This window comes from Perca flavescens, chromosome 23 (genome assembly GCF_004354835.1).
Source record: "Perca flavescens isolate YP-PL-M2 chromosome 23, PFLA_1.0, whole genome shotgun sequence".
NCBI lineage: Eukaryota > Metazoa > Chordata > Actinopteri > Perciformes > Percidae > Perca > Perca flavescens.
In genome coordinates, this window is record NC_041353.1 from 12,198,390 (window position 1) to 12,217,337 (window position 18,948).

Below are 18,948 nucleotides of genomic sequence, written 5' to 3' on the forward strand. Positions count from 1 at the left end.
ACATTTTTCTGTTTTTATGCACTGTCTCCATAATCCTAGGAGACATGTTAAACATGTTTGTGTTATGGTACTGTACAACATATTTGTTGGGTCTGTAACTGACAAATATTGAAAGTTTATTTGCGTAGATAAAAAAGGCAGAAAATGCACATCATGCACACACAATTCAGACTTTCCCCAGATTTCCACGTGTCTGTATTCATACTCTTGTACTGTATAAGCACAAAAAAGGCAAATGTTAATGTTCGTAACACACATGCACACACAACATTGTACCCATCTTGTCAGGCCGTATGAAATTAGACTTGCAACTTAACAATAGCTCCCAGCAGATTACAAAGGGTTCCTCCAGGAAAGGTAAAAAACAGAACATATGCTGGTTGACAGCTGCATTGGGTACAAAGAGATGCTGTCTTACCACAAGTGCTCTTGACAGATAAAAAAAACAATCTCAATAGGTGCTATTCATGAAAAAAAAATGAGAAGGAAAGCATGTGCGTCAAGTGACTAATATAAATGGTGCAGGGACAGTCTGGGCTCAGGCGAGGGGAATTCACATCACTGCACTCCCTTTCTACTTGCATTAGTGTGGAACACAGCACCATAGAAATAATATACATTCCCTCCAGAGGCTTAGTGTTTTCCTGCCTTTATTCTCAACCTTCAGACTAAACGTAACAAAAGCTGGAAGATGTTAAACTCCTCATCTCCCTAGATCCTTTTTTCTTTCTCTCATTTTCTTTCTTTCTCTCTTTCCATCCTTATTTATGAAGGTGAATGTATGCATTACTTTTATATATTACTACTATATATTTATAAAGATGAAAGCATTTGATTAGGGAGTCAGAGAGCTAATATTACATTTAGTTGAACTGATGACTAATTGGGTCTATATGACATGGCCTTGAATGCGCCACACGTATCTGTACTTTTTTTACCTTCTTATTTTTAATGTGTCTCCGTCAAATTCCTCACAGGTGCCAGGCTACCGCCAGGAGCAAGTGGAGAAGGGGCTGAAGCTCTTCGGCCAGCTCATTAACAACAAGGTCTTCCTGCTGTGTTTTATTCGCACTCTTGAGGCCCAGCGTGGTTTCTCCATGAGGGACCGTGGCAACGTGGCCTCACTTATCATGACAGTGCTGCAGAGCAAGTTGGAGTACGCCACTGATGTCCTAAAGCACCTGCTATCCGACCTCATAGACCGCAACCTTGAGAGCAAGAACCACCCCAAGCTGCTGCTCCGCAGGTGAGAACAAGGCACAAGAAAGAAGTGCAGAGATTAACTTTACTCCAATCACTGTCCAAAAAGTGCCCAAAATAACACAGCTGGTAGTGACCATTTTTGATGTAATTGCTTTGCTGCACTGTAACTGTCTAACCAAATTTCTCTCCTTCTTGTTCCCACTTATAAAAAGTCTAACGTAACTCTCTGAACTTACTATCAAGGACAGGATATGCTACTCCTCTGTCCGTATCTGTGACATGTTTGGATTAACTCCTGTGACCTTGAATTGCTGTCTCTGTCTCAGAGACACCAGAGTGCATAGCCATGCACATCATTAGCAAAATAATTATGATTAATTAGCAGTGTACAGCTCAAGAGGGAAAAAAAATACTAATTTATAAAAAAAGGGAGAACTGTGAAAGCTCACACTCCCTTGGATTTGTAGTCAAAGCTTTAATGACATGCACTTGAACACAGCACTGTATGTGATTATGCTTCCTTCCCGCGGTGTTTGGTAAATGTGATGATTATGGTTACTTAAGTAAACCGGCTTCCTCACAGCTGTTGTGTATGTGAATGTGTGTGTGATTTGTGCATGTATGTCTATATCTATAAACACATGGTATTGTATGTCGTTTTGCTTGGGGGGCGCAGGTCAAGTCTTGATACCCCCAGATGATTTGACAGGCATGTCACAAATTAATTTGTCTGCCTCCTTTCAATTAAAATTAAAATGTTCCCTCTGGCTAAAACCTCCTTTCTACCAATAAATCCAAACAACTACGACAAGAATATATTGATATGCAAAGAGGACTGTCATGAATGCTGTCCTTGTACCATCCAAAAGACAGTGGGCATATTCATCTCATGAAAGCAAAGTTTAGGCGCTACTTGGTGATGCAGAGAGAGATTAATGCTGTCTGGGCAGGAGGCATGATTAATTGCTACCAGAGCTGACCGAGCATGGTGCAGCCACTAAACAATGGAGTAACTGCTGTTCCTGGCACTAGATACAACACAAGAGATGGCATGTAGAGCAGAGACAGGGAGAGGTAGTCAAGGACAATGAAGACACTTAAAGCTGTGTCACCAAGGAAAGCTGACTGCTGGGCCATGGAGGCAAGTAGTGAAATCAGCTCTTTGATCACTGAGGTTCCATCTCACCAGTGCCTTGTATGTGCTATACCTACATAATGTTGATTTATGTCTTGTCAGAATTGGATTTGATAGTAAATTTAGAACAAACCAACAACTGTTCTTCAAGCACAGTCCAAATACAACACACTGTCTTGGATCACACTTTCACTCCACATTCCTTCTCTTCCTCCTCCATTGTCATCAAAGGTGAGGGAGAAGGAAAACCTAGGGAAATGCCATCGCATTCAGCCAGCACTGGAGAGAGAGCACATGTTTACAACAAATGCACATGCAGTTTGATTGCAAATTTGTCATACACATGATGGTGATTGCCACTTTCTTTGTCTCATTCTTCCTCCTTGGATGCGCTTGTTAGTCCTTCAACATCCCACCATGCATTTCAGATCTGATGAGGCAGTGTGAGCAAGCTACGCCACCCTATAGTGTGGGCTGACTGGCGTGTCCTTGTATAGCAGTTGAAATAGCCCAGATACACAGGCATAAGGCTGTGAAGATGAAGTTTAATCTTGTCTGTAAAGATACAGTAGCACCCCTACGTCTCTTCTTCTTCCCCTTAATTTCTTCTGTCTGTTCTCTCACTTTTTTCTTTCTTTCTTTCACCACGTTTACTCATTTTGAGTGTTATTTTCCCTCACTACCTGCCTCTGCTCACTTTCCTCCACTCTCTCCTCTATTTGTCTTCAGTTCTGAAGCTTGTGTAACTTGTGTCACCCCATCCCCATCTTTATTTTATACCCGCTCTCTCAATCTATATTCCCAGCTCTTCCTCCCCTCCTTTTCCCCTCCCCTGTTTTCTTGATTGCTAAATCAATGCTTAAAGTGTGTGAGCAGGGTGTCTCTGGCACAGCATCTGAGCATGGCTACCCACTGCCTCCTCTTCCAAGAAGTCTGTGTGTTTACGTGTGTGTGTGTGTGTGTGTGTGTGTGTGTGTGTGTGTGTGTGTGTGTGTGTGTGTGTGTCTTTTTCCTGTCTCTCCAGACACAAACACACATCCTTCCATCTGTCCCATCTCAACCTGTTCTGAAACACAACCACAAGGCAAGCTAACTAACGAGAGCCTTCCACAACCATCTGTTGTATTCCTTGCTGCATTTTCCTCCTGTATCTCCTCTCTTCCCTCCATTCCTCCACCTCTCACTCGCCTCCCCCTGCCACCATCCCTCATCCCATCATGCATAGCCTTAAGTTTAGTTTGGCTGCAGTTGTTGTATCAAAATAGCAGTTTTGATATTGTTCAAAATATGAAAGCTCAATATCTTCTTGGGTTGATTACAACCTTGCTTTGGCTCCAACGCAGACACACAATCATCACACAGGGTAAAAGAGGCCCTTGTTTAAGTCTAAGAATATCTCTGGTGAAAGAAAAAATGTGTTTGTTTAGGTGTGAGTAATAGACAGAATAAATGTCTGCATATGCATGTATGCATCAACAAGTTGGTGTCCACAGTTAGCCGTCACTTTGACACATAGTATTTGACACATATGATGACCAATCTTCCTCACCAGGAGGTAAAGAAATGTCTGATCTCAAGCTGTGCTGTCTGAAACCAAGCAAGACTCTCTTACATGTTCGGTTAACACAGCTGCCTTTGCTTCTTTTTAATCTCTTTGTTTTTTATGTTACTGAACATAACATAACACAACATACTCTTGCAACTTCTTAAATATGAGAAATTGTTGGTCAAACAAAATAAGCATTTGAAGATGCTTGATTACTGGGAAAAAAACATTTGACATTAATCCACAAAATATCTGTAAGAAATTGCATTGCAGTGAGGGATGATTCTAAAGTGTAAATCAAAGAAATATCAGTAAAGGACAAAGGCAAGATAGATTTATTTTTGATTGATTATTAGATGGGCAAAGAAGAGCGGGATTACTTACAGTAGAACTGTATCATGGTGGCTTTGTTGTGGTCGATTTTATGCTCACATTTACCATCAAAGATTCACAGTTCTCCAGGAAAGAACGGTTTTTCAGAAAGTGCCCATTTTATACAGATACACAAATACATTTTACTGGCAGCAATGGCCGACCAAAATGTTAAATGTGTGATGAAGCACAAATTCCTTTCAACCCTACCTTGGTAATCAGGGGGAACTAAGCACTGCCAGGTCCCCTCTGCTCTAGATCATTCTCAATGCCCACTGCCCCTCTGACCAGCTGCCAAGTAGGCAAGGCAGTCAATGCCAACACGCCACGGCACATTTCATTGCATTAACCCAGACATAGGTTGCGTTGTGTTTTGAGTAGCAGCTGAGGAGAGGTTTGGAGAACATTGTTTGAAACTTGTAATACCCAATGCTAACTTTAGATCTTAAAGCAGCTCTGTCACAGTGCCATTTGTATCCTTGTTCTCAATACACTGTGCTGTGATCGAGAATGAGCATAAGCAAATTGGCGAGGCTGTGCCAAGACTTCTTATTACAGCAGGGCCGGTACCTGCTGCCAGAAGCATGCACACACACATGCACACGCACGCACGCACACACACACACACACACACACACACACACACACACACACACACACACACACACAGAATAAAGTCAGCACACATGGTAATTTCTGAATACATACACAGTGGGATTAATTTGTGCTTTTTGCACGCTAGCCTTAAAACAGCACCACACTTGTCCACTTACACAGGCACACAAAAACACAATCTATTGGAAGTGAGTAAGGAAAGAGAAGTTTAAAAGAATAAAAGGGCACGGAAGACTCAGCCAAGCCATTTCTTAGCATTCATTTCTTCATTTTCCTTTCCCACTGCTCCCTTCCTCCTTCCTTTCCTGTGCACCTCCTCCTTTCTCCATGCTTCTTTCATCCTTATGATAGATGGGCTACATTTGTGGAAATGGAGAGGATTTGGAAGTGTGTATGATTACAGGATCCAGAGTGGGGAAGCCAGAGGGAGGGAGGAAGACAGCAAGAACACATGAAAGAAAAGATGAAAAGTGACCTTGTTGACCCTTGGATCTGTGGACGGAGGAAGAGCGGGAGGGGTGGCAATATAAAAGTGCGGGCACAGTGAGAGGCAGGAAGTTAATCCCCCCCAGGTGTTGTGCCAGTGTTGGCGGGGGGTGCCAGGCCAGCCCACTGGCACAGCGGACATTATATCCCCCTCATGCCTCAGTGTGGAGCCCCTTAAAGAGGCTGTCTGAATGGTGAAAGGTGGGAGGGCTGCAGGTGGCAGCTGAAACACGGGACAAAACCTACACACACACACACACACACACACACACAGAACACTAATCCTGAAATATTGATGCCTATGGTAGTTGCTCATTGAAAGCAGAGGGAGGGGTGTGTGGGTGTGTGTGTTTGAGGTGTTCTGACAGATTAAGCACACACCCATGCTGCTGGTCAAGAAGATTGTTTTCAAAGGATATCCGATCCTCTCCTCTTTCTCCCCTCACCACCGCCGCTGTTGTTATTATGTATGCAGATTAGTCATTCACACGGGATCAATCACACTGTTGGCCCAGGCCAACACATACGCACACACACACAAACGCGGAGACACACCATTTTGCCACACCAGTGGAGCATGGATGCCAGGCAGAGAAAGAGAGGGAGATGTATTCATTCACTTTCTATTGTGCATGGATCAAGTGTTAGTCCAGTGAATAGGCAAGGGAGCGCTTGATAATGAGGCCAGTGTTATTACAGAGCCGCTCCAGCCCCTAACGACATCAATCCACTGGGATCAAATAAAGGCTTTTAATTGCTTTTCCTCATATTATAATCCCCACTGCCGTAGACGAGCTGCCCTTGGCGTGCTTGAGCATAAAAGCCAGCCGAAAGATTGTCTCAAAGGCCATCATATGCGCAAAGGCTTTCTCAATTCTTGTCTTTGCAATTATTTGTGTAACGAAAGCCTATTCATTAGCAGCGGACATCATTTATCTAGAATATATGATGACGTTAAATATTTATGATGGTAATAAGAGCATGGGGATCATATGATCATTATGTGCTTTGTGTCTATATGTTTGCAGGACTGAGTCTGTTGCAGAGAAAATGCTGACAAACTGGTTTACATTCCTCCTCTACAAGTTTCTGAAGGTACCTCTAATATTTGTTTTCAACTTGACTGAACAGTTTAAGCTCCACAAGTAGTTTAGTTCTAGCCTCAACGTTTTTTTACGCTTCAATTTGCGAATTGATTGGATACTTTAGCAAGTAATTTTGATTGACATCCATTAGTTCTCTCTCGTGTATTTTTGGGGCTGTAAAACGTCCTCAAAAATAAACGAAGAAGCCTACTTCTTCATGGCAGTATGTAAACTTTGAACTAAAGCAGAGCTCTATTTAAGGGATTATTTGGAACATGAATATTACTATCGTTTTTATAGTATTCAAAAATATTTTTTGCATCTACTAGTCTCCATTAAAAGCCAGTCTTCCTGTCAGAACTACCTCTAAGATTCATTAGAGAATTTGTTGTCCTTTTTTAGCTAGCATGTATGCTAATGTGGATGTGCCATTAAGGAGGCATACCTACTCCATAGGGTGCCACTATTACATTACATTACATTAAAAGCAAGATCCACCACTCCTCTCCAGCCTTGAGTCAAACTTGAAAGTTCACCATCATGCTGTTTTTCTCCTCAATATATCCACTCATCGCTTTACTGCAGCAGTGAGGGAAATAAAAACAAGATAAAGGCCAATCTCTTCAGTTTAATAAGCAACAGTATTTTCAGATGGGAAGAAGATGGTGTATTCAAGATTCAATTTTATATTATATTTTTCGCTGTTTATCCATTAAATCTTCGCCAAACTCTGGCTTCCTTTCAGCAAAGTTTATTTTTTGATAGGTGGTACAATTGTCTTTAATTTAGGGGAACGATAAAGTTTAGGACATGATATTAGTCTTGCTCAGCAACTCTGGAGGAAAGGCAGCCTGGAAAACATAACAAAAAGCAATAAATATATATAATATAATAATAATATAATATAAAATCTTAATCTTTGCTGTCAGTGAGTCAAGTGTAGAAATGGCTTCAAAGATTTCTTCCTCCCTCCCAACTTTTTCTCTGTTGCTCTCTCTCTAAATCTCTTTGCAGGAGTGTGCAGGCGAACCTCTCTTCTCCCTTTTCTGTGCCATCAAGCAGCAGATGGAGAAAGGCCCCATTGACTCCATCACAGGAGAAGCACGCTACTCGCTCAGTGAGGACAAGCTCATCAGACAACAGATTGACTACAAGACGCTGGTAAGGGGTTCACTGGCCCAGGGGTCTAAGGGCTAAGCAGGGACACTTAATATGCTCACAGGGACAAGAGGAGAGAAAAAGGGTGGTTATGGGTTGTCGGTCATGAGATGAGCAACGGTACATAAAGTTGTCGTTGTCACGCTTGACATGCAGGGGGCACAGGAGTGGCAACCTCACTGGAGCTGTCACCGAAACGAGCAGGGCTTTGGGATGGGAAGGAAGGAAAGAGACTATGCATGTGTATATGTCTGATGCTGAAGCTCTCTCCTTCTGGAACCTCTTGTTTATTCCCATAGTCTGTCTGTTGTTGTCTTCCCTCAATTCTGACATGTTTGTTTGCACAGGGGAAACTCTGACACTGTTTAGTCCTTCTGTATTTCTTTTTTAGTGTCACATCTGTTTGTACTCTGCATTCTGGAAAACAGATTTTTGAATACTCTTATCAATGTCCATTGTGAACTGTGATAGAGACAAAACTATAAAACATCCTGGAAATTTGCTTCAGATTGGCCTTTTACAACTGAAACACCAATACTCCACTTACCACCTTTTTCCACAATATACCATGTCAAGAATCGGCGCAGCGGGTGCGGTATTGCATTCAATCTATCGCACCGTTGTGACGAAAAGAGAGCTGAGCCAGAAGGCAAAGCTCTCGATCTACCGGTCAGTTTTCGTTCCTACCCTCACCTATGGTCATGAAGGCTGGGTCATGACCGAAAGAACGAGATCCAGGGTACAAGCTGCCGAAATGGGTTTCCTCAGGAGGGTGGCTGGCGTCTCCCTTAGAGATAGGGTGAGAAGCTCAGTCATCCGTGAGGAGCTCGGAGTAGAGCCGCTGCTCCTTTGCGTCGAAAGGAGCCAGTTGAGGTGGTTTGGGCATCTGGTAAGGATGCCCCCTGGACGCCTCCCTAGGGAGGTGTTCCAGGCACGTCCAGCTGGGAGGAGGCCTCGGGGAAGACCCAGGACTAGGTGGAGGGATTATATCTCCAACCTGGCCTGGGAACGCCTCAGGATCCCCCAGTCGGAGCTGGTTAATGTTGCTCGGGAAAGGGAAGTTTGGGGTCCCCTGCTGGAGCTGCTCCCCCCGCGACCCGACACCGGATAAGCGGAAGAAGATGGATGGATGGACCATGTCAAGAAACCAAACTTTTAGATAGAAAGATAACACATAACCCTCTAATTTGTAATGTGTATTTGTGCTCATCTTGTAATTTACGTAAATCTACCAACACCTGGAGACAGTACTGATGAATATGCTAATAATAGTATAATTAGCTGGTTTACTGCTCATCAATTAAGGTAGCACATTGCTGTCTCTCTTCAAGCTCTGAGGAAAAAGCAGTTTCCCTGATGAATGACCTTTCTTTTCCTGCAATTCACTCAAAGGCCCTTTGGCGAGCACAACATTATTTCAGTTCCATTGAGAACCAATCGACAGTGTAAACAACATTACACATAAAACACACATACATCTTCTCTACAAAAGATTAAACATGCATTAGATGTAGCACACTTTAGCCTTTGTACTAAATCAACTTGGTAACATGCTTTTATCTTTCGAAGTTGACTACAGTTACAAATATTGCAAAAGTCCTTTCCTATTGATACACAAACAATATATTTTCCACAGGTAAAATATAACAAAGGTTGTCTTTTAAAAAAACAAAAGTCAACACTTGGGATGTGTTTCACTGGCAGTTTGCTGCCATACTCCCCTTTGTAGCATAAATAGTCTACATGTGTATTGGATTTCGGATATTAATATTGAATATTAATATTGGATATTAATCTTTAATCACTAATAAATTAATAATCATTTGCACTCGTGAAAATAGGGCACCACATTGATTTTTCTGAGCCGAAGATGCTCAAATTCCATCCATCCATCTTCGTCCGCTTATCCGGTGTCGGGTCGCGGGGGGAGCAGCTCCAGCAGGGGACCCCAAACTTCCCTTTCCCGAGCAACATTAACCAGCTCCGACTGGGGATCGGCGTTCCCAGGCCAGGTTGGAGATATAATCCCTCCACCTAGTCCTGGGTCTTACCCGAGGCCTCCTCCCAGCTGGACGTGCCTGGAACACCTCCCTAGGGAGGCGCCCAGGGGGCATCCTTACCAGATGCCCGAACCACCTCAACTGGCTCCTTTCGACGCGAAGGAGCAGCGGCTCTACTCCGAGCTCCTCACGGATGACTGAGCTTCTCACCCTATCTCTAAGGGAGACGCCAGCCACCCTCCTGAAGAAACCCATTTTGGCCGCTTGTACCCTGGATCTCGTTCTTTCGGTCATGACCCAGCCTTCATGACCATAGGTGAGGGTAGGAACAAAAACTGACCGGTAGATCGAGAGCTTTGCCTTCTGGCTCAGCTCTCTTTTCGTCACAACGATGCGATAAATTGAATGTAATACCGCACCCGCTGCGCCGATTCTCCGATCAATCTCCCGCTCCATTGTCCCCTCACTCACGTACAAAACCCCAAGGTACTTGAACTCCTTCACTTGGGGTAAGGACTCATTCCCTACCTGGAGTAGGCACTCCCCCAAATTGAATGGATTAAATTATCAAATTTAACATATAACGTATGTGTAACGTACTCAAGATCATGGTTGGTGTCAACTTTTAGACTGGCAGTTTCTGATGAGCTGTCCTCAAAGGAAGGAGCAGAGTTCTTCTTCTCTCCTCCTCCTTGGAGTTTTAAGTTACAAACTTCTTTATTAGAGAAACTAAAGGAATAGTTATTAAACTAAATTTGTACGCTTAGAACATTATATTTTCCTATCGCTAATTTATAATACTGGATTAGCATTATAACATGGCCTATAGATAACCTAAACAGGAAAGGTTAAACAGCATCACTTTACACACATCTTGCATAATATACAATATCTCACAAAAGTGAGTACACCTCTCATTTTAGTAAATATTTCTTTATATCTTTTAATGGGACACCACTGAAGAACACTTTGCTACAATGTAAAGTATTAAGTTTACAGCTTGTATAACAGTGTAAATGTGCAGTCCCCTCAAAATAACTCAACATACAGCCATTAATGTCTAAACCGCTGGCAACAAAAGTCAGTACACCCCTATGTTAAATTCCCATAGAGGCAGGCAGATTTGTATGTGTAATGGCCAGTTATTTCATGGATCCAGGATACTATGCATCCTGATAAAGTTCCCTTGGCCTTTGGAATTAAAATAGCCCCACATCATCACATGCCCTTCACCATACCTAGAGATTGGCATGGGATACTTTCCATAAAATCATCTCTCAATGCAAATCAAACAGCTATTAGGCTAACTGACATAAAACCATGCCAATCTCTAGGTATGGTGAAGGGTATGTGATGATGTGGGGCTATTTTAATTCCAAAGACCAAGGGAACTTTATCAGGATGCATAGTATCCTGAATACTATGCATATAAAAAGATTAAAAGATTCATTATATCATGAAAAGATATAATGAAATATTTACTAAAATGTGAGGGGTGTACTCACTTTTGTGAGATACTGTACATTAATGAATACATCAAGGGTTATAAGGGGTAAAGATTTAATCAGCACATTAAAGCAATTCTTTGATAATACATCTTCTTGTAAGCATACTTTTAATATGGCAAAAATAGCAAGAAGAGCTGTGACATTAGGAATCAGAATAATCTAATATAATCAATGGAAATGTTACATCAGTCTACATTTATCAGTTTGAAACAGAAGTTCTTCATGAATACTAGAAGTAGTGTGACTTTGGACACTACAATGCATATTTATATACTTGAAAATAATAACAAAAAGATAAAGTTTGGAAGGCAACAAGAAAAGGAATAACTATCTGTGGCTTCCTGATTAGGCTAGCTTTGGTCGATCAAAGAAAAACCCAGAGTTGCTTGATTGATCAAGAGATATACAGTTGTGAACCTTTTTGCTAAGGTGGAAAGGGCTGTTTCTCCAAAGTGAACTAGGTGGAAATGCTTGATTTAGAGTGTTTTTACATCTGTTTTAAATCTGGAAATGCAAATGCACGTTTTATCCAATAGCAGTCAATTCACTGTCTTCGTGGTTTCAACTTCACCCACAGAGGAAAGTTCACAAAGAGAGTTGGGTCAAAGGTTATCTTGCAGCTGGAACAGCACCAGTCCAATACACAATCTTTGAGTCTTTGGATAATTAAAGTGAATTAAAAATAATACCACAGATTTCAGGCTACACCTTACAGTGGCAGTCTTGTTATTATTTCTGCTCAAGGTGGTGAACTGCATCCATCCAGAGAATGAGAAAAGCCCAGAGATCCAGGTGAAGGTGCTGAACTGTGATACCATCAGCCAGGTGAAGGAGAAGATCCTGGATGCCATCTACAAGAACGTCCCACACTCCCACCGTCTAAAAGCCTCGGACATGGACCTAGGTACAAATCTTTGTCGTGTTATATATAAATAATGTTTTTCCGTCTAGTCCTGTCATGACTGGCTGTTGAAGAGTTATGCCCTTTTTAATGTATTTACGCGTTGATTTATAGTTTTTTATTTTTTTTATTTTATGATTTGTCAAAACATTTCTAACCATGCAGTCTTTCCCATCTATGTGCCTGAACTTAGAAACTCATTGATTTTTACCAAGGCTTCCCCACCCCTCCCACGCCCCTCTTAAAAAGTACAAGTCTTCTTAGATATACTGAAGTAGCTTTCTTTTCAACCTCGGGAGACTCGACATCCTGGCTCAGATGTCTGAGATTGGTCTCTCCCCTCCCCAAACTTCCCATTGATCGACTCTCTTGTCGACTAGCGTCTGAGTCAGATGATTGATTAGCTAATCAATCGAGACGCTTAGTGATCTCTTCCCTACAAAATCATTTCTCTAGTGCCCTTTCTTTCTTTCTTTCTCTCTTTCTTTCTTTCTTTCTTTCTTTCTTTCTTTCTTTCTTTCTTTCTTTCTTTCTTTCTTTCTTTCCAAGTAGGTTAGGATTTGTATGAAAGACTTGATTATATGAATATATGCCTTTGTTGCTATTTATGACCCCTATGAGCAACTGCAGTTTGTAGTTATTTTCCCTGAGTTGTGTAATTGTATTTCTTAGGTATGTCAATTGTATCCAACTTGGGTCTAATATATTTGCAAATTACTCCCAGTAAAGGGTGCAATGATATACCTTCTCTGCAAGACAGTCTAGTGATCAGGGGGTTTGGTATAGCTTGTGTGTGTGTGTGTGTGTGTGTGTGTGTGTGTGTGTGTGTGTGTGTGTGTGTGTGTGTGTGTGTGTGTGTGTGTGTGTGTGTGTGTGTGTGTGTGTGTTTGTTTGTTTGTGTACAGTACATGTACACAGACATGCTTGTGAGCACAATATTATCCATGATTGTTTGTCTGCCGATATCTACAGGCTGTCTCTGCACCATGCACTATGCTTTTTATGGTTTAATATTGCCAGATGGATTTTCTAGGCCCCTGTTGTGTGTTTGTAATAGAATATTTGTAACCAACCCTAGATTTAAGATGGGCTACCGTAGGGAATATGCCTGTGTGATAGCTAAGTGAAGAGATTGGTTTAGCCTTTTGACGACACTCCTGGATAAAATTGTTTTATTGCCCCCATTGGGCAGGATGTGTTGTTCTGTTATTGTTTTATCATGAAAGGGAATTGGAAATTGTCAGTTAGTTGGCCACTCGATCTGTATGTGTGTGATTGTGAGTATGAGTAAGAGAGGGAGGATGAGTAAATGCAAGCTTACAAGAAAACATGTGTATACAGTACATATCCAACGTGCAATTTGTGTAATTTGCAAGTCATGCTGTTGTGATTAGCATGTTGATGAATGTTAGATTGCTGGAAACAGGTCTTCCATTTGATGGATTTGTTATGATGACACACTTTTAAGTAGAAGAAATGTGCTCTATGTACACTATACAGGTAATATCATTGGCTCTAGTGATCTCTGACACACACACACACACACACACCTACACACACACACATAAAACCATAAAAACATACACAAACAGATACACAGACTTGTAGATTGCAATGGCTGAAAAGAATAATGAGGTTGTGGAAGGCTTGTCCCCTTGGCCAGGAGTGTTGTTATCCCAGATACTGTTCTTGATTCCCCTCTGCTGCAATCCTTCAGAGAAGATGTGGCCCGGGAACATAGAAGCTAGGCCCTGTGTGTGTGTGTTAGCAGTAGCAAATGTGTGCCAAGCATCTCTGTGGAGTACAACAGTCACCTTCACCCTCCTTCTCACCATCAGCTTCCATACACTTCCCAAACCCCTTGTCTCTTTGGCTGTGTATGAGTCTAAAATGCAAGTTTACACACACACACACACACACACACAAACACACACACACACACACACACACACACACACACACACACTGTTCTCTTCCTACTTCAGCGACCACTGGATTTGTGAATCTGAGTAATCTCAGTTTGCTCTGGTTTACACCAAGTTTATCCTTTTATTTATTCCATTCTTTTTTTCTCATTTCTTCATGTGTTTACTGAGCTTCGACTGGAGACGAGCGCTCATTTGCATCTTTATGGGAAGGTGTACTGTATAGACAAAAACAACAGGAGAATATTTATTTCCTGCAGACCATTCTAGTCGATCCTCCAAAGACAGGCCTCGTCATACACCACAATGATTGCTGCTTTGTTTTTCTGTTTGTGATCAAAATAGGAGATGACAGTGGTTGACGCTAGTGTGAAGCCCAGCAAGGAGCACAGACACAATAACATATTCATGAAGCCCATGATGTCTGCAGAAAGAATAGAGGAATCATCTGCTTGTTTGTTTTTAAGATGACTTTCCTTTTTCACTTATGATAATGTTTCTGGGGTATTGTGAGATGTTTCGATTAAAGCTTTTGTTTGTTTTGTGCTGAGGTTGCACAGATGTGGGGAAGCCTTGTGTGTATATAATGTAGATGTAATTTGGTTGTAAGGTCATCTAAATTGTGTCCTGTTAAAATGAAAGACACTGTCACATGCACTTCATGTTACTTCTTGAAAAGTATGGGGATGAGGTGATCTGCAATCTGTGTCGTTTTAGGTTTGCAGCTTTCTAGTTTCTCCATATACTGCTGCCGTGGATATGAGTCTGGTGTGCTTCTACCAAAGCTTCCAGCAATAACAATAAGAGCAGCTAGGCAGGGGGCTTAAAAGGGAGAGCAGGGACCAATAGCGCATTCAGAGAGCGGATCTTAAGAGCCAGTGCCGCAAATGGGAAAAGAAGTGCAAAAGCCCTGGGCACGCAGCTGTAATCACACCCATCGATCGCACCAGCAAAAGAGATGGAAAGAAGTTAAGAGGGAGAGCTTGATTCTAAAAAGAGTAGAGTGGGTGATTCATTTAATTCGCCTGTTGTTACTGTCTGTCACGTGTGCTATTTCTCTTTTGGTTCTACATCTCTTTGCCTTTCTCTTTTACTCCTACTCTTAAGATGTTAGTGTTTTCACCTCTTTTTGATTCTATTCAGGCTTTTCATGACAATGTGAGATAAGTGTTCTAAAGAAAGCAAAGAAAAGCTGCAGAAGATGGAGATAGTGACAACAGGTTTTCTGGCAGACTGATTAGAAAAGAGTGATGGTTTCTTCTTTATTTTCTAATGCTTTTTCTGGTGTTCATTACAAGGTTAGCATTACAAAGTAACCTTTTTTTAATCCCTGGGGAGAATTAGGTTGCCAGTATACATGATGTGAATGATATAATTAGGTACAAGGTAAAGATGCCTGTAGGTAAAACTTGTGCCACCAGAATGTTTCAACATGTTCTTACTCCCAGTTACACAACATATTTGACATATTGAATGTCACTGCAGCTTTAGAACCAATCTGTCTCATTTGTTGCTCTGGTTAAAAACACAAATTTCCTCGAAAGTGGAAATTTATTGTTTCTTGTACCAAAGGCATATCAGCACACCAAACATCATGTCAAGATTTTGTGATATCTTATCTTTGAGTAAAAAGTAAATATTGTCAAAGGAGTAGTGTGAATATAGTTAATAATATCTTGATGTTTTTTTCCCCTCCCTTGCAATTGCAGAATGGCGTCAGGGTCGGGGACAGCGCATGATCCTGCAGGATGAAGACGTCACCACTAAGATCGAAGGTGACTGGAAGAGACTGAACATGCTGTACCATTACCAGGTAAGACTATGACTGCATCTGCTAAAAGGTGGACAACAGCAACCTGCTTATATTGCCTAAAAGAAGAAGAAAAAACTACCAGTCTCAATATATAACAACATACATATATAATACACCATCCATCCATCCATCTTCGTCCGCTTATCCGGTGTCGGGTCGCGGGGGGAGCAGCTCCAGCAGGGGACCCCAAACTTCCCTTTCCCGAGCAACATTAACCAGCTCCGACTGGGGATCGAGGCGTTCCCAGGCCAGGTTGGAGATATAATCCCTCCACCTAGTCCTGGGTCTTCCCCGAGGCCTCCTCCCAGCTGGACGTGCCTGGAACACCTCCCTAGGGAGGCGCCCAGGGGGCATCCTTACCAGATGCCCGAACCACCTCAACTGGCTCCTTTCGACGCAAAGGAGCAGCGGCTCTACTCCGAGCTCCTCACGGATGACTGAGCTTCTCACCCTATCTCTAAGGGAGACGCCAGCCACCCTCCTGAGGAAACCCATTTCAGCCGCTTGTACCCTGGATCTCGTTCTTTCGGTCATGACCCAGCCTTCATGACCATAGGTGAGGGTAGGAACGAAAACTGACCGGTAGATCGAGAGCTTTGCCTTCTGGCTAAGCTCTCTTTTCGTCCCACAACGGTGCGATAGATTGAATGCAATACCGCACCCGCTGCGCCCGATTCTCCGACCAATCTCCCGCTCCATTGTCCCCTCACTCGCGAACACAACCCCAAGGTACTTGAACTCCTTCACTTGGGGTAAGGACTCATTCCCTACCTGGAGAAGGCATTCCATCGGTTTCCTGCTGAGAACCATGGCCTCAGATTTAGAGGTGCTGATCCTCATCCCAACCGCTTCACACTCGGTTGCGAACCGATCCAGTGAGTGCTGAAGGTCGCAGGCCGATGATGCCATCAGGACCACATCATCTGCAAAGAGCAGCGATGAGATCCCCAGCCCACCAAACTGCAACCCCCTCCCACCCCGACTACGCCTCGATATCCTGTCCATAAATACTACAAACAGGATTGGTGACAAAGCGCAGCCCTGGCGGAGGCCAACCCTCACCTGAAACGAGTCCGACTTACTACCGAGAACCCGGACACAGCTCTCGCTTTGGTTGTACAGAGATTGGATGGCCCTGAGAAGAGACCCCCTCACCCCATACTCCCGCAGCACCTCCCACAGTATCTCCCGGGGGACCCGGTCATACGCCTTCTCCAAATCCACAAAACACATATAGACCGGTTGGGCATACTCCCAGGCTCCCTCCAGGATCCTTGCGAGTGAAGAGCTGGTCCGTTGTTCCACGACCAGGACGGAATCCGCATTGTTCCTCCTCAACCCGAGGTTCGACTATCGGCCGAACCCTCCTTTCCAGCACCTTGGAGTAGACTTTACCAGGGAGGCTGAGAAGTGTGATACCCCTATAATTGGCACACACCCTCTGGTCCCCCTTTTTAAAAAGGGGAACCACCACCCCAGTCTGCCACTCCTTTGGCACCGTCCCAGACTTCCACGCAATGTTGAAAAGGCGTGTCAACCAGGACAGCCCCTCCACACCCAGAGCCTTGAGCATTTCTGGACGGATCTCATCAATCCCCGGGGCTTTGCTACTGTGTAGTTGTTTGACTACATCAGTGACTTCCGCCTGGGAAATCGACGACAATCCCCCATTATCCTCCAGCTCTGCCTCTAACATAGAGGGCGTATTAGTCGGATTCAGGAGTTCCTCAAAGTGCTCCTTCCACCGCCCTATTACCTCCTCAGTTGAGGTCAACAGTGTCCCATCCTTACTGTACACAGCTTGGATGGTTCCCCTTCCCCCTCCTGAGGTGGCGAACAGTTTTCCAGAAGCACTTTGGTGCCGACCGAAAGTCCTTCTCCATGTCTTCTCCAAACTTCTCCCACACCCGCTGCTTTGCCTCTTTCACGGCAGAGGCTGCAGCCCTTCGGGCCCTTCGGTACCCTGCAACTGCCTCCGGAGTCCTCCAGGATAACATATCCCGGAAAGACTCCTTCTTCAGTCGGACGGCTTCCCTGACCACCGGTGTCCACCACGGTGTTCGTGGGTTACCGCCCCTTGAGGCACCTAAGACCCTAAGACCACAGCTCCTCGCCGCAGCTTCAGCAATGGAAACTTTGAACATTGTCCACTCGGGTTCAATGCCCCCAGCCTCCACAGGGATGCACGAAAAGCTCCGCTGGAGGTGTGAGTTGAAAGTCTGTTGGACAGGGGCCTCCTCCAGACGTTCCCAATTTACCCGCACTACACGTTTGGGCTTACCAGGTCTGTCCAGAGTCTTCCCCCACCCTCTGACCCAACTCATCACCAGATGGTGATCGGTTGACAGCTCTGCCCCTCTCTTCACCCGAGTGTCCAAAACATACGGCCTCAGATCAGATGAAACGATTATGAAATCGATCATTGACCTTCGGCCTAGGGTGCTCTGGTACCAGGTACACTTATGAGCATCCCTATGTTCGAACATGGTGTTCGTTATAGACAATCCATGACTAGCACAGAAGTCCAACAACAAACACCCACTCTGGTTTAGATCAGGGAGGCCGTTCCTCCCAATCACGCCTCTCCAGGTGTCTCCATCATTGCCCACGTGTGCGTTGATATATAATACACATATATGTTAAAGAACTTGAGTCAAAGTATGTTTCCCTGGGGTCCATGTTTGGTCTATGGTGTGGGACACCCATAGCTTTTATAAATCATTACCATTGACAGATGTGTGTTAAACTTGCATATTTTAGTACAATTTTAAAGTCTGGAAGTTTTAGAAATACAAAGGATTCGGAAAGTTTTGGCTTTCACAGTGAAAGGTAGCCTGACAAGCCAGACCCACATCAAAATGTTGGGTCTGGGAACTCACCATTGTCAGGGCTCAATCCGAGGGGCGGGATAAACGGTTGTCTTTCAAATTCCCTCTACACGTAATAGGATAGCACTACAACCAGGCAGAGCAACGAAGAAGGTAGCGAAGCTAGTTGATAGATTAAACTTTTGCCTAATCCGGTCGGCAAAACTCTGAATACATCTTCCTTTTTTAAGAATGACTTCAGTGGCGTTCTTTGTTCTTTTCTCAAAGAAAAGCTTAACTCCAAGTCTTCCAGAAGACCTTTGTTCCCAGCAGCAGCAGCCATAAGCCCGCCTACCGACTCTATACACGATGTGATTGGCCTGACCAGAGTTTG

At 43.5% G+C, this 18,948-nt stretch overlaps 1 protein-coding gene across 1 annotated transcript in view; it reads left to right on the forward strand.

Moving 5' to 3' along the window:
- The window catches only part of plxna4 (plexin A4), a 256,842-nt gene that overhangs the window by 206,698 nt on the left and 31,196 nt on the right, over window positions 1-18,948 (forward strand). The window contains exons 22-26 of the mRNA XM_028570912.1: window positions 978-1,246; window positions 6,386-6,452; window positions 7,457-7,603; window positions 11,853-12,012; window positions 15,644-15,747. Of these exons, the coding sequence (XP_028426713.1) occupies window positions 978-1,246; window positions 6,386-6,452; window positions 7,457-7,603; window positions 11,853-12,012; window positions 15,644-15,747 (747 nt within the window). The remainder of the gene's footprint in view (window positions 1-977; window positions 1,247-6,385; window positions 6,453-7,456; window positions 7,604-11,852; window positions 12,013-15,643; window positions 15,748-18,948) is intronic.